Genomic DNA, 13,097 nt, shown 5'->3' with positions numbered 1-13,097 from the left:
TTGTGTTGTCACACATTTGACCCTGCTTCAATACCACAACAGTCGACATTTTATTATTATTATTCCCCTTGTAGTAATCAGTCGATATTCATGGAATCCGCAGGTTTTTGACGCAAAGTGCTTCCAACCCCTTCAGGCGCTAGGTCCATACCATAAGAATATACAAACAATTAAAAAAAATGTGCCCACGCACGCTCAAGCGTTCAAAAACTCATATTTCACATCGATGACACTATACAATTGAACCATGTTGCATCATATCCTTGGTGTAAATTCTTGTTTTATTTTAATTCGACGTTCTGCACGCATGTTCCTTGGGTCCGACTCCCATCTCCCCAGCTAATTAGTCAATAAGCATGACAATGCATTTAAATAGTTCTTTAATCAACATTCTCTCCTTGAAAACCCCTCTTTGTTAGCGGAACAATGCAGAAAGCAGCTGCAAAACCCGCCAAAACTACAGAGAAGCCCTTAACAAGTCAACGCATCTTTGCTGATGTCCCAGCATTTGATAAAACATAATTTAACATTTTTCTATTTTTCACTCCAAAAAAACAGATATGTCGGGTTATTAACCTACCGATTTTAATAGACATGTCCCACCTCGATAAAAGTTATATAAAGCTACTTTACAAGTTAACGGTGCCTAAAATGTGTAATATAAAAGTGCTGATTATAACGTGCATTATTGTCGAGGAAATCTGTTCCGAAGTCCTGGAGGCATGTACAATAATTGACCTAGTGGTGGTATCATGTACCCAGAAACCCTTTATAAGTATTATTGTTCCATAACACAGAATAGTGCACACCCTCCCTGCAAATATACTGTCCAGTTACCCAAGCGTGTAATAGAACTAATGGCAGGACAGGACGTTTGATGGAATGTGCTTTTACAATTTTGAATTCATGAAACGAAGTAACTGTCCTGTTCCGAGTTATTCAGCAAACCTCTTTTTGTTTTAAATATAATTGTACAATTTGCATAAAATAAAATAGTTCTTGTAACCGCTTGTAAATTTATTGTGCGGTGCAGTGGTGACCCAGGCAGTAAACACCCAATATAAAGCAGCAGTTTTATTAGCCAGAGTCGACGCTTACAACACCGACTGGAGCTTTGCTGTAGCTGGTTCTAATTCCGTTTCTCATATTGTGCTGGATTTCGCTGATATTTGGAATTTCGGTGCTATAAATAAAAGAGGATGTAAATCGACGCTGGTCTTGGCGGATGCGTTCATCTGTTGGGAATATTATTTTACTTCCCGGATGAAAATGCAGAAAAAGCCCAAATGAAAAGTCTCCTGTTGCTGAACATTTGAATGCAATATTGTGTAATAGAATGTAAAGCTTGCGTATAGGGTATCTAATTAAACTTACGGCGCCGCATCCACAGATGTGCATAATTTGAGCCGGTGGTTTCCGGTGCTCAGCACCGGCGCTTAATCATCAACCCTGGCACTTTTCATAACCACCAGTTAGGGACACATTTATATTCATTTGTGGCAGGCAAAGGGAGATGAAATGATTTGCCCAGGATCACAGAATGTTGAGCCCATGCCGAGACTCGAACCTGGATCCCCAGTTCCAAAGTCGGTGGCTCTGGCCATTACGCCACACCCTCTTCACTATTTCATGATTGGTAGTTTGGTTCTGTTTTAGAGGGGGCTAGCAGGAGAAATGGGCTGGTGCAAGCTGCCTCTAGACAAGAGCCCGGCACTTATTTTTCTACAAATTAACTATTGATCCACAGTGTACGCGCGCACAGAACAGGAGCCTGGGTCACAGGGCGCCTACACTCTCCCTTCCTTGTGCATTGTTCGTGATTCGCTGTCCTACGTCATCGCTCCCTTAGAACCAACGACACTGCTCAACAACCAGTAACACACTATCCTTCAGCGTGGGCGACGTGACCCGACCTTCGCCCCGGGGGCACCAGAGCCGCTGACCAGCACTCTTCTCAGTCCAGGCGCTGACGAGAGCCAGTGGCATTTTAATAGCCCAAGACTGGTGAATGTCCAACCCTTGATGTTACATCGACATATTTTGCTGTGTTTGCTCCCTCCTTTTTTTTTTGAGAATGTTTGTTCTGGAATGCGCACACGTTTCCCATTGACGTTTTGAGCCCAAATAATTTTTCATTTTACCTTAGGCAAGGAAGCGAGTTTTCCAATATCAAGTGTTATGCCTATGAATATGTCTTTTATTCACGTTTGCCCGGGCAGAAATATTGAAAACACATACATTTGGTTTGCATGATGGTCCAGTGAGCCGCAGTTCCAAAGGATGGCAAGGAAGTCTGAGCCACCCATCCGAGGTGGGAAATTGAGTGCTACACATTGGGTAAAAGTAATGTCTCTTAATTAAAGTGCTTAGACTAAAGCCTGTTACAGCGCTCAGAAACCGGATACAATATGAAGCGCTATGTAAAAACACATTCTTGTCTAGCAAATTCCGTCCCTTAATTCCGAGCCACTGAGTCCTTGTAGTGTTTAGTTCACCATAGATGTTATGAAATGTATTGGCATGCAAATGGCACATGATTGTACATTTCCAATTTTGTTATTTTATTTTTCTCGACCATTTCCAAGCATTGCCGCTTCCCATGCCGCACTGCCTGAGATCCTCTGTCACTTACTCTCTAACAGGGGACGAGTGCCCGCCCTCTGTTTGGTGCTGCATGAACCGGATTTATTCGGTGCCATGTTGTGCTAGATGCCACTATGCCCGCCCCACCGCCCCTGTTGCTGCCGTCCCGCTCTAAGCTTCCCAGCACAGCACAGCCCGTCCTTTCAGAAGTTAACCCCGCACCAACCTTCCCTTTTTAGTCCCCGGCCCTTCTTGTGAACATGACCCGGGGCCATGTCCTGACACCTCCCGCCTCTCAGACGCCTATTTTCGGGCGCTGGACAGAGGCGTCTGTGGTGCCAAGCGCCAGCGCCTGACATGTCATCCGAACTCCCTGCACTGCCCCGGGCGCCCCCAGTGCCCCATACCTCTCCTGGAGCAGTGTGTGTTTATTCCACAGACACACATTGCAGTTTACACCATGCACTTCACTCGAGCTGGTACTTTTTTTCAGACAACATGAATCCAGAGGGGTTGGGAGCTTAGCAGTTCCCAGCAGCAGTACTTTGTCAATGCAGGGACCTCAATTTGTTCCCTGTAGAGCTTTGCGTTGTGACGTAGTGGTGTTAGTTATGTATCCACAGTGCGTTTTACTTTACTTTTTTAACTTTCAGATATCTGTTTTCCTTAATCGTTGGTTAGTGTAATTTTCTGAATTGCAAATCCTACTACATTTCAAAGAATGCAAGCACCAGAATGTAAAACATATGACTCTGTAAGGTGCACAGAACCTGGAAGTTTTTCTTAGGCCCAACAGCTTCCAGTGTTTCAGTCACTTCGTTTCTCCCAACTCCTTCTCTGGGGGATTAATATTCACACTTGCTTGCCCAAAAACGCACGCGGGTAACCAGACGTTTTGCAACAAAAGCTGAGCAGTCAAGGTCGGCCACCTCTGATGGTGGCCAGAAAGATACTCGCTTTCTATAGTATATCCCTAGTGTAGCTGTGCTGTGTTACCTATGTAATGCATCTTTTGTACAGTGCAGGATCTGCCATTTCCATAGTGTCTTTGATCCAGCTCTTTTGCTTTGCAGCTTTTCGTAGGCTCAGTGTGGGGTGCCTTAGGTGGGATCCCAGTAGAGGTGTTAGGCAGCACAACCATCCCAACGGTCATGTATGTTTGTCCAGGTGGTGATTTTTTCCATATTGAGGAAGAGTTGTACTCTTTGCACACTCTTTGCACAGACTGGGTCTTGCGTCCTTCATCAGCATTCATGTATATAGTAGACAGTTGTGTTCAACCCACGCCATTCTGGCAACAGTGCCTAAAATTAAGAGAATTAGAGCCGGAGGCCGCTCTTTCTCCTTTAATGTGGCCAAGATGTGGAATGCTCTTCCCCAATATCTAAGGTCCAACTCGAAACTGACCTCTTTTCGTAAGCAATTGAAAACGTTCCTGTTTAACAAGTAGAACTCCCTCCGGGCCTATACTGTCTCATCTAAATAGCACCTCAGTCTCAGCGCTTGGACGCCTCAGGGCAGCTATGTGCGCTTTATAAAAACCATTTTGCTTTCATTCATTCATGTGGACATGTGGTCCTATGTGGGGTGGTTGTATGTGCTCAGTAAAGAACATGCAAGCCTTGTTTCGAGGTTGAGTATTGCGATCTTCTCCAAGAGCCATGTATGTGCGGACAGGTTAGTCATGTGAGCTCAGTAACAAACAGTGGAGCCTTATACAGAGTTTAAGTCATGTGACATTCTCCAACAGCCATGTATATTTGTTAGTTTGTGTGTTGCTTACCAAAAAGTTGTGTACTATATGGAGGGTGGGTCTTGCAACATTCCCCAATGACCTTTTAGGTGTGGACAGGTGGCTGTGTGCACTCAGTAAAGAATGTGCAAGCCTTCTGGAGAGGTTGAGTCTTGCGACCATACTCAAAAGCCATATATGTGTGTGGACATGTATTCACATTTGCTCAGTAACAAATAGTATAGCCCTCTATAGAGACTGAGTATTGAAACCTTTTCCAACACCCAAGGTTGTGTAGTTAGCTAGCCTTGTGTGCTCAGTAATGAAGAGGCACACCCTGCTCATAGGTTGGGTCTTGTGACCTTCCCAAACACCTGTTTATGTGTGCACATGTGCACCGGTGATCAAGTCCCGTATAGTGATTGGTTCGTGTGGACTTCTCCATGGACTGTGGTTGTGTTGTGGTTGTCCTCAGTAAAGAGGAGTTGAGCTTCACATAGAGGTTGAGTCTATCATCCCTCCTCACTTGCTATGTGTGCACTGATAGGTGGTCATGTGTGCTGAGAAAGAACGTTTTGAGCCTTGGTGACCTTCCCCAACACCCATGTATATGTGGACGCCTCGCTCTGGGTGGTCAGCAGCGACGATCATGCCCTGTGAAGAAGGTGCATCTTACAACTTTCCCTAATACCCGTTTATGCATGGATAGGTGTTCGCATGTTCTTGGAATGAAGAGTCTAGAACTGTTTAGAGGCTGTGCCTTGTGATTTTCCTCAACCCCGCATGCATGGGGACTGGTGGTCTTGTGAGATCAGTAACAAAGTGTGGAGCTCTGTAGAGAGGTTGGGTCTTGCAACACTTAGGCATGTAGTAGGCCTAGATCCCAGTGTTTAAGGGACAGTACTAAAAGGAGATGTTGTGAACAGTACACATATGAGGCACAGTTCCAAATGACCGTGCTTGTGGGCTTTAGATTTCTTGATGTGGAATCAGAAATAGTGTATTATGTCTAATAATAGTTCATTGTTTCCTTCAGCTTTATGGTTATTGCTACAAGGATAGTAGTGACATCCCAGACACACTGACCGCCATCACGGAGCTGGGTGCGCCTTTGGAAATGATCCAACTTCTGCAGACGTCGTGGGAGGACAGATTCCGAGTAAGTAACACAACACTGTGATTGGCAGGTGCAATCTATTTCTACCAACGACTGACTCTCATGGTTATTGCTGATATATCTCCTGAATTAAAGGCATTTTATGTGTACACTTTTACTTGCTAAAGGCTAGACCAAGAAGTTCCCCAATCGAGGCAAGCAGATGTAGTTTCTACTAAGTGCTATATTTACCTATATAAGTAGATCAGAGTCATAGGTGATCAAAGTTTGTATTACACGATCAAAGGTTTGGTACTGCTCAATTATTGGTCTTCGTATAGTGGACAGTCTTCCAGTTGCTCTTTTCCTATGCCTGGTGCAGTTTTTGTCTTGTGGGTGTTGGTGCTGGAAAAGGATGTGCCTTTTTCTCTGGTATACCATATATAAGTGCATACCCTGTTTGCCGTTCATTATTACAAAGCCATGCAGTACCAGTAACTTGAGAACATTTTGTACTCTAGTTATTACTATACTTAGCTTTTCCTCATGAGTGATTGAACACTAGTGTAAAAAATGTTTGCAAAAGTCTTGCTTTTTATACAAAAGCCTAACTGTAGTAGAAGGTCCAAAAGAGGTCGCACACTGCTCGTCCCATCAGCGTGTGACCCCGGAGCATGATGGTCGATGTGGTCGGTATCAGCGGGTGCGCTTCTACCCGAGTTTAGAGTCTTGAGGGTGTTCACTGGTGTGCTTGCCATCCCTGGACACGTGTTTCGCGTTCATTAACGCTTATCAGCAGGGATTAGGCGTGTGCACGGGGTTGCTGCGTGGGATGCCGAAAATATTCATAGGTCCAGATACCTCTTAAGGCACGCAGGTGCGTTGTCTCGGGGTCGTCACCTCCACCGGCTCAAGGGAGCAATGGGGGAACTATGGGTTGGGTGGTTGATAAATAATGCAGAAAAGGGGAAAAAGCTGGCTGGGGAGGGGAAGCAATGGAAAAACTGTTGGGAGGAATACAGAGAGTGTGGGGAACAGGTATTTGACAGTTGATGCAGAACATGAGGGAGAAAGCAGGAACATGTCCTTTAACCCCTTCTGTGCGGCCGCGATTCCCCCCGTGTGCGGCCGCCGCCCGAACAGGGCGGGCCGTGACGAACAGGGCGGGGCCGTGACGAACCCCAGCCGTCATCAGCACACGAGCACCGCGGAGCGTGACGGCTGGGGTTCGTCACCAGCATGGAAGGGGTTAAAGGGAAAAAAAGTAGTTCCAGCAGTGGAAGGATACACATTCTACAATCAAAAGTATTTTAAAGAAGTTATGCTGAAGGAAAGGGACAAACACAAAAAAAAAGGAAGGAGAGCAATCAAATTAGAAGCAAGCAAATTATACTGACAAGAAACCGGACCCAAAGCACTTTATAAATATTAGTATAGTACAGATCCTGGATATTCAATTTCTCATAGATTAAAGTTGGCGAGCCAAGGCAGGTTCGAGTATGTCCCCATAATGGAATGAACCACTGACGAGGAAGGAGAGACACCACTCTCCCTCTCCCCTCAATAATTTTGTAAAGGAAAAAAATGAAAAAACAGCAAAATCCTGAAAAATAAAGGGGAGCTGCTGTAACAGTGAATAGGTGAACCAAATATGAAACATGAGTTTAAGTTGCATTGTTCATAAAATGCAAACACTAATGTGAAAACGTGTAGTAGAATTTTGCATTGTCATACTGCAACCCAAGAGCTATACCCATTCCATCATAAATTACCTTGTAATGTCTCTATATCCCCGTAACTGCTGAGGCTTTTCTACACCTATGCTGAGCCCTTTCTTGGCTATTTTGGCTTGGGCTTCCATAACTTTTTTTTTCTACTTAGTGTATCCACACCAAATTAGCATCATTTTTTCCAAACATTATGGGAATTCTAAAGGTGCCCAGGGTATGTGGATTCCCATAAAGGAGACTGAGGAAATAGGAAAATATAGGTACAGATATATATATTTTTTAAATTGGGAAAAAAAGTGCTTGGCAAACAGGTGTCTGGAGTTTTTTGTTACCAAAAAATGGCACCAATAAAAAGTTTGATGTGCTAAAATCACCATCTTCCCAGTTTTTACAATTTTCTAAGAGGTAGCCTAGTTTTCCTAATAGGTGGGCTTCCGACCTCCTTTCAGTTTGTGATGGAAACTGGCAGCAAACCCACTGGAGATGCAGGAAAGCTATACATTTCTGAAAAGTAGAGACAATTCTGAATTCAGCAAGTTGTCTTTTGTGTAGTCCATCAAGGTTTTGAAATCGAGTAGGAAAATATAGGCATTTGGGACAATATTTTCATCTGTAACCTCTTGATTTCCTTAAACAATATACAATTTCTTCTGCTAGATCCTTCTAGTCATGGGGATATCTAGGGTTTGTAGGTTCTCCAAGAACCTGAGGTACATAGAGCCAACAGCTGAGCTGCACCTTGCATGGTTTTCATTGTGTACCAAATATAGAGAAGCCATATGTTAAAATGTAAAGAGTGAAAAATGAGTATGATGGAGACCTATGTATTTTCTGAAATATACACCAGATACTTAGTTTAGGAGCAGTGGTTATTTGTATATCTCTGAGTTTATGGATACCTACACTAGCATGTGATTCAGGGGGCATGTTGCAAAATGTCTTCTTTCTAGCAAACTGGCTTACATTAGGAAGGCACAAATGCAGAGAAATTAAATTGTTAATAACAAAACGCTCTACTATTCTGTGTTCCCACATGTCTCCCGATGAAAGTGCTACCTCATTTGTGTGGCATGGCCTAGTGCCCGTAACACAGTACACCCCAAAACACCACCTCATGTTGTACCCATTAGTATCCATGCTTTTTTACAACATGGTGAGCTGCAGACTTTGGATCCTAGCTCAGTGGCCTCTCAGGAAAAGATACCATACCAAGACTTTTCTGAAGAGTAGACATTTGGGATTGTCCAGAGTGGTGTGGCTTGTGTGGTTCTAGCAGCGTATTTTTTAACCTAGACGCCATTGCAAACCTTAAACTGTGCTTATAAAACACACATTTTCTCAAATTTCTGTGAGGGCAAGTGCTCGCATTTGAAGGGAGCCCCACATTTCCTACCACCCAGTATTCCCCAAAGTCTCCCAATACAAATGGTACCTCACATGTGTGGGTGGGCCTAGTGCCCGTGACTGGAAAACGGGCAAAAATCAACATGGGTAGATCACATTTTTCTAACTAAAAAGACTTTTTTCAGCAATGTTGGTGCCTGTGTAATTTGGACTCTAGCTCAGCTGCCACCCAAGGAAACCTAAACCAGCGCATTTCTGCTAACTCAACACCGGGGGAGGCCAAAGGTTGCATGGCTTGCTTGGCTGTCACTGCTATTTTTTTACCCAGAGGCGCTTGCAAGTTTAAAACTTTATCAGAACCCATATTTTCCTCACATTTTTGTGAGGGAAAGGTCTGGAATCCGTGGGGAGCCATAAATATCCTACCATCCAGCATTTCCCCCCAAGTTACCCATTAAAAATGGTACTTAAATTGTGTGGGTGGGTCTAGTGCCTGTGACAGGAAAAGGCCATAAACACAACATTGACAGATCAAGCCCCCCCCCCCCAAAAAAAAACGTCCTCTTTTGCAATGTTGGTGGCTGCAGGATTTGGGCCATAGCCCAGCCCCCACACCCAGAGAAACCTACCAGACCTGCACATTTCTGAAATCTAGACACTCGTGGATATCCAGGATGGTGAGACTTGTGTGGGCCTCGCCAGGTTTTTATCCCCAGAAGCTCTTGCAAATCTCAAACCTTGTCTAAAACCACACATTTTTCTCATATTTCTGTGACGGAAAGCCTGAGTTTCGCAAGGCATTGTGGGTAAGAAACAATCCTTCGATTCACGCTAGTACACCACATTGGACTCCCCCCCAATGTCTAGTTTTCAGAAATGTCTGGTTTTGGTAGGTTTACCTGGGTGGCCGTCCAGCCCGGGTTCAAATACCGTTGCTGCCCCTATTGCTGATCTCTGCATGTTTCATTTTGGGGCCTTTTATGTTGCCAGTATTAGGACCAGTCACATACGTAGGGTACCATTTTTATTGGAGCAAGTGGGGGCATGCTAAATAGTAGAAAATATGTGATTCTCCACAGATTCTGCAACTTTCCCTCACAGAAATGTAAGGAAAATGCAAAATGTTATGCAACGCTTAAGATTTGCAGTGCATTGTGGGTAAGAAAACATTGTGGTAGCTATGCAAGGCAAACCACTGTGGAAATCCCCATCTAATTTCCATTGGGGCAGAAAATCTGGTGGGCCCCGGGGTGGGGGGAGTATTGGCCCATTCCTTTATTCTATCCCTGTTTCGTTGAGAGCCCTTCTTGAGGATCACTCTCTTGCTGCGCCCCCCAAGCAGGGATCCACTAGGGAAAGACATTGTTGAAAAGGGGAGATTCTAACCTTTCCAATGATATCCTCCCATGCCGATCAGCGCTCAGGTAGCTGAGATATACCCCTGAGTTCCAGTCCAGTGAAAGTGAAATGAGCCTATTGTCTCATTTCACTTTTACAGAAAAGACTCGCTGATCGTCATTTCCTCTAGAAAAAAATAGACTCTGACTGCGGGGCAATCTCTTCCTCAGTAGCCCAAACTAAATGTTTTAATTAATAAAATACTTTGAAATTAAAAAAGAAAATCCTCCTCTGTGAGCACCAGAGAGTCCTTCACAGCCCTCCCCATCATCGGGCAATAGCCGACAGACACACTGGGGATGGAGTGAGGGCATCAGGCGCTGGCCAATGGCTTCACGTAAGAGGTTAATTTGTTTCTTGTATCTTCTGAAGCTTGGGACTTATTCTGTAATAGTTGTGAAATGTCTCAGCTCAATGATATTAACATGTAAATGGAGCGCCTTGTTTCCTTACATTTCCACAACCTATATACATTTTTTAATTGCACGGTGCCTGCCACCTTTGTACATGCAAAGGCAAAATGCAAATGCAAAACATGTATTTTTACATTGTGGCGGGTGCTGCCACCCGCCACAATGTAAACATACAGAATGCGCCCGCCACTGTGGCGGGCACATCCTAAGTCGTTTTGCGGGACCGCCGCACCTATGGCGGGCGGTCCCTTTTCGAACAGCGATGGCGGGCGGAATCGGCCCCTTAAATTTCAAAACAGATGTATTGTAATTTTCAAAATGTGTTTATTAGTTATTAAAACATTGCAAATTATTGTACATAGTGCAGAATGAATAAAGGGATAAGGGGTCACATATACGTAGGTTTCATTTTGCGAGTTCCTAATAGCGAATTTTTGCGATTCGCTATTAGGAAATTGCAAGCACCTATGTACTAATGTGTGTTTGGCGCATTTAGCAATTCCTAATGGGGTCGCATACCTACCTCATTAATATTCATGAGGTAGGTCGCAATTTGGGACCCATAGGAAATTGCTAAAAACACGGGATGGTGGCCTGCTGGTGACAGCAGACCACCATGTCTGCATTTGCTTTTAAATAAAGCATCCCTTTTTCTAGAAATGCAGCCCGTTTTCTTTAAAGGAAAACGGGATGCATTTAAAAAAGAAAAATGAAAACGTTTCAGTTTCCTTTTTTTAAGAGTAGGCAGTGGTCTTTGGGACCACTGCCCACTGCCTGCCCTTAAAAAAGTTTTCGCACCCAAGATGTCCCCTCGGTACCCCTTCCCATATGCGAATGGTTTACCACTAACTTGAAGTTGGCGGTAAAATGATAATGTTTTTTTAACACATTCCTGTTGCAAAACATTCTTACATACCCTTGCGAGTCGCTATTAGAAAGGTATGGCCTTAACACATCCGTTCCTAACACCGACTCACTAATTTATTTTGTGATTTGGGAATAGGTTACTGAATCGCAAAATGGGTTTGGAACATAGTAAAATGCATTTTGTCCAGTCAGAAACAGCCGGTTTGTGACCAGAAAAAACCTACGCACTTGTGGCCCAAGATCTTTTGTAGCTCCTCATTCCTCATGTTCTTTCAGCAATGGCTGACCACAAATTCTTCTTCCACATCAAGGAGGGCAACGAGGCGAAATATTTCCGGGCGCGCCCAGTCTTCACTTTTTGTGGAGCAAATGTAGAATTGATGTATGTACTCTGCCTGTTTTTAAGATTGGCATTATACATGAATGTGTCAAGTTCACCCAGTAATTAGGGTCTAATTGAAGCAAGGAGGTGGGAAGGACACAGGAATCATGAACGCCGGAGGATCTGCCACGGCTTGCAAGGCAAAAGTAAGAGGCAATAAATTACATGGTTCAGCGATTAAACTCCACCATAGCTAATGATTATTGTTTACCACTAATTCTAGTTGTAGATGTTATCGCTACTAAATTGTAAAAAATGTCCACAACAATGCTCATTCTTTATTTTAATGGTAATTTTGGTTGTGTGGATAAGATGTCTAAAGTCTTAAATATCACATGGTGAGAAAACGTGCATTATTCTCTCACTGTGTGTATTTTAAGTACATAATCAAGAATTAGGTTCTGTAAATAGTAGCACCCTCTTAAAGTACCCATTTACCGAATAAGGCATGCTCTATCACTGCCTCTGCTCATCTCTTAAAAAATGTAGGCCTTTCTATGTGTTAGGTGCAAAAAAAAATAGATGATGGACAGAATACTGAATTAATCAAACATTCACCCCCTGTCACAGATCGGGCTTTAAATCCATTGTTTTTTTGCACGCCATACCATTCCAGTTTAGACCAGCCAAATACAAATCAGTCTTTACCCTGTTTCCCATGGGAACGGTCCAGCCCGAACTGCTAGTTGTGGTCTTCCCTTGACCAGAAACAAGCATCCTGGGGCCAGTTTTGGGGTAACACAGCTTAAATCTTGTGGCTTAGCGAGCACGGGACCCACATATGGGCATACCCTTCCCACTTAGGTGACAAATGCAAAAAGAACAGATGATGGATGGAATGCTGAATTAATCAAAAACGTATCCCAAGTCCCAGATCTGGGTAAATCCATTGCTTTTTGTGAACGCCACGCCATTCCAGTTTAGACCCAGCCATATGGAATTCAGTCTTCACCCTGTTCCCCATGGGAACAGTCCACCTCGAACTGCTCGGACAGGTCTTCCCTACACAAGCCTCCTGGTTCCGGTTTCGGGGTAACATCCCTCACCAGCTAGACTAGCTTGAATATGGCGGAGTAGCGAGCACAGGACCCACGTCTGGGCATACCTATCCCTTTCTTTCCAGTCCAGGGAGGACCTGGCTTGGCAGATCCGGCTGGATTGTTCTCATAAGTAAAAGGGTCAAGACTGATTTGCATATGGTTGGGTCTAAACTGGGGGGGCATGGTGAGCAAAGGAACAATGGATTTAACCCAGATCTCTTGACTGAGGGTGAATGTTTGATTTGCTCTGCATTCCATCCATCATCTATCTTTTTTTGCTTTCTCACCCTAAGTAGGCCGGGTTAAGATGTAGGACCCGGGCTCACTGTACCGCTGGATTCAAGCTAGCCTGGCTGATATGGGGTGATGCCCCAAAACCGGTGCCAGGATGCTTGTTTCCGGTCCAGTGAGGACCTAGCTTGGCAGTTCGGGCTAGACTGTTCCCATGAGGAACAGGGTCAAGACTGATTTGCATATGGCTATGTCTAAACTGGGGTGGCATGGTGAGCTAA

The 13,097-nt window shown here is 44.2% G+C and overlaps 1 protein-coding gene across 1 annotated transcript in view; it reads left to right on the top strand.

Moving 5' to 3' along the window:
* PKDCC (protein kinase domain containing, cytoplasmic) overlaps positions 1-13,097 on the top strand; it is an 81,203-nt gene that overhangs the window by 14,222 nt on the left and 53,884 nt on the right. Inside the window, exon 2 of the mRNA XM_078649707.1 lies at positions 5,352-5,474. Coding sequence (XP_078505833.1) covers positions 5,352-5,474 — 123 coding nt within the window. The remainder of the gene's footprint in view (positions 1-5,351; positions 5,475-13,097) is intronic.

Source organism: Lissotriton helveticus, chromosome 6 (genome assembly GCF_964261635.1).
Source record: "Lissotriton helveticus chromosome 6, aLisHel1.1, whole genome shotgun sequence".
Classification (NCBI taxonomy): Eukaryota; Metazoa; Chordata; class Amphibia; order Caudata; family Salamandridae; genus Lissotriton; species Lissotriton helveticus.
The sequence above is the reverse complement of the archived record's forward strand: the minus strand, read 5'-3'. Positions and strand labels throughout refer to the sequence as shown.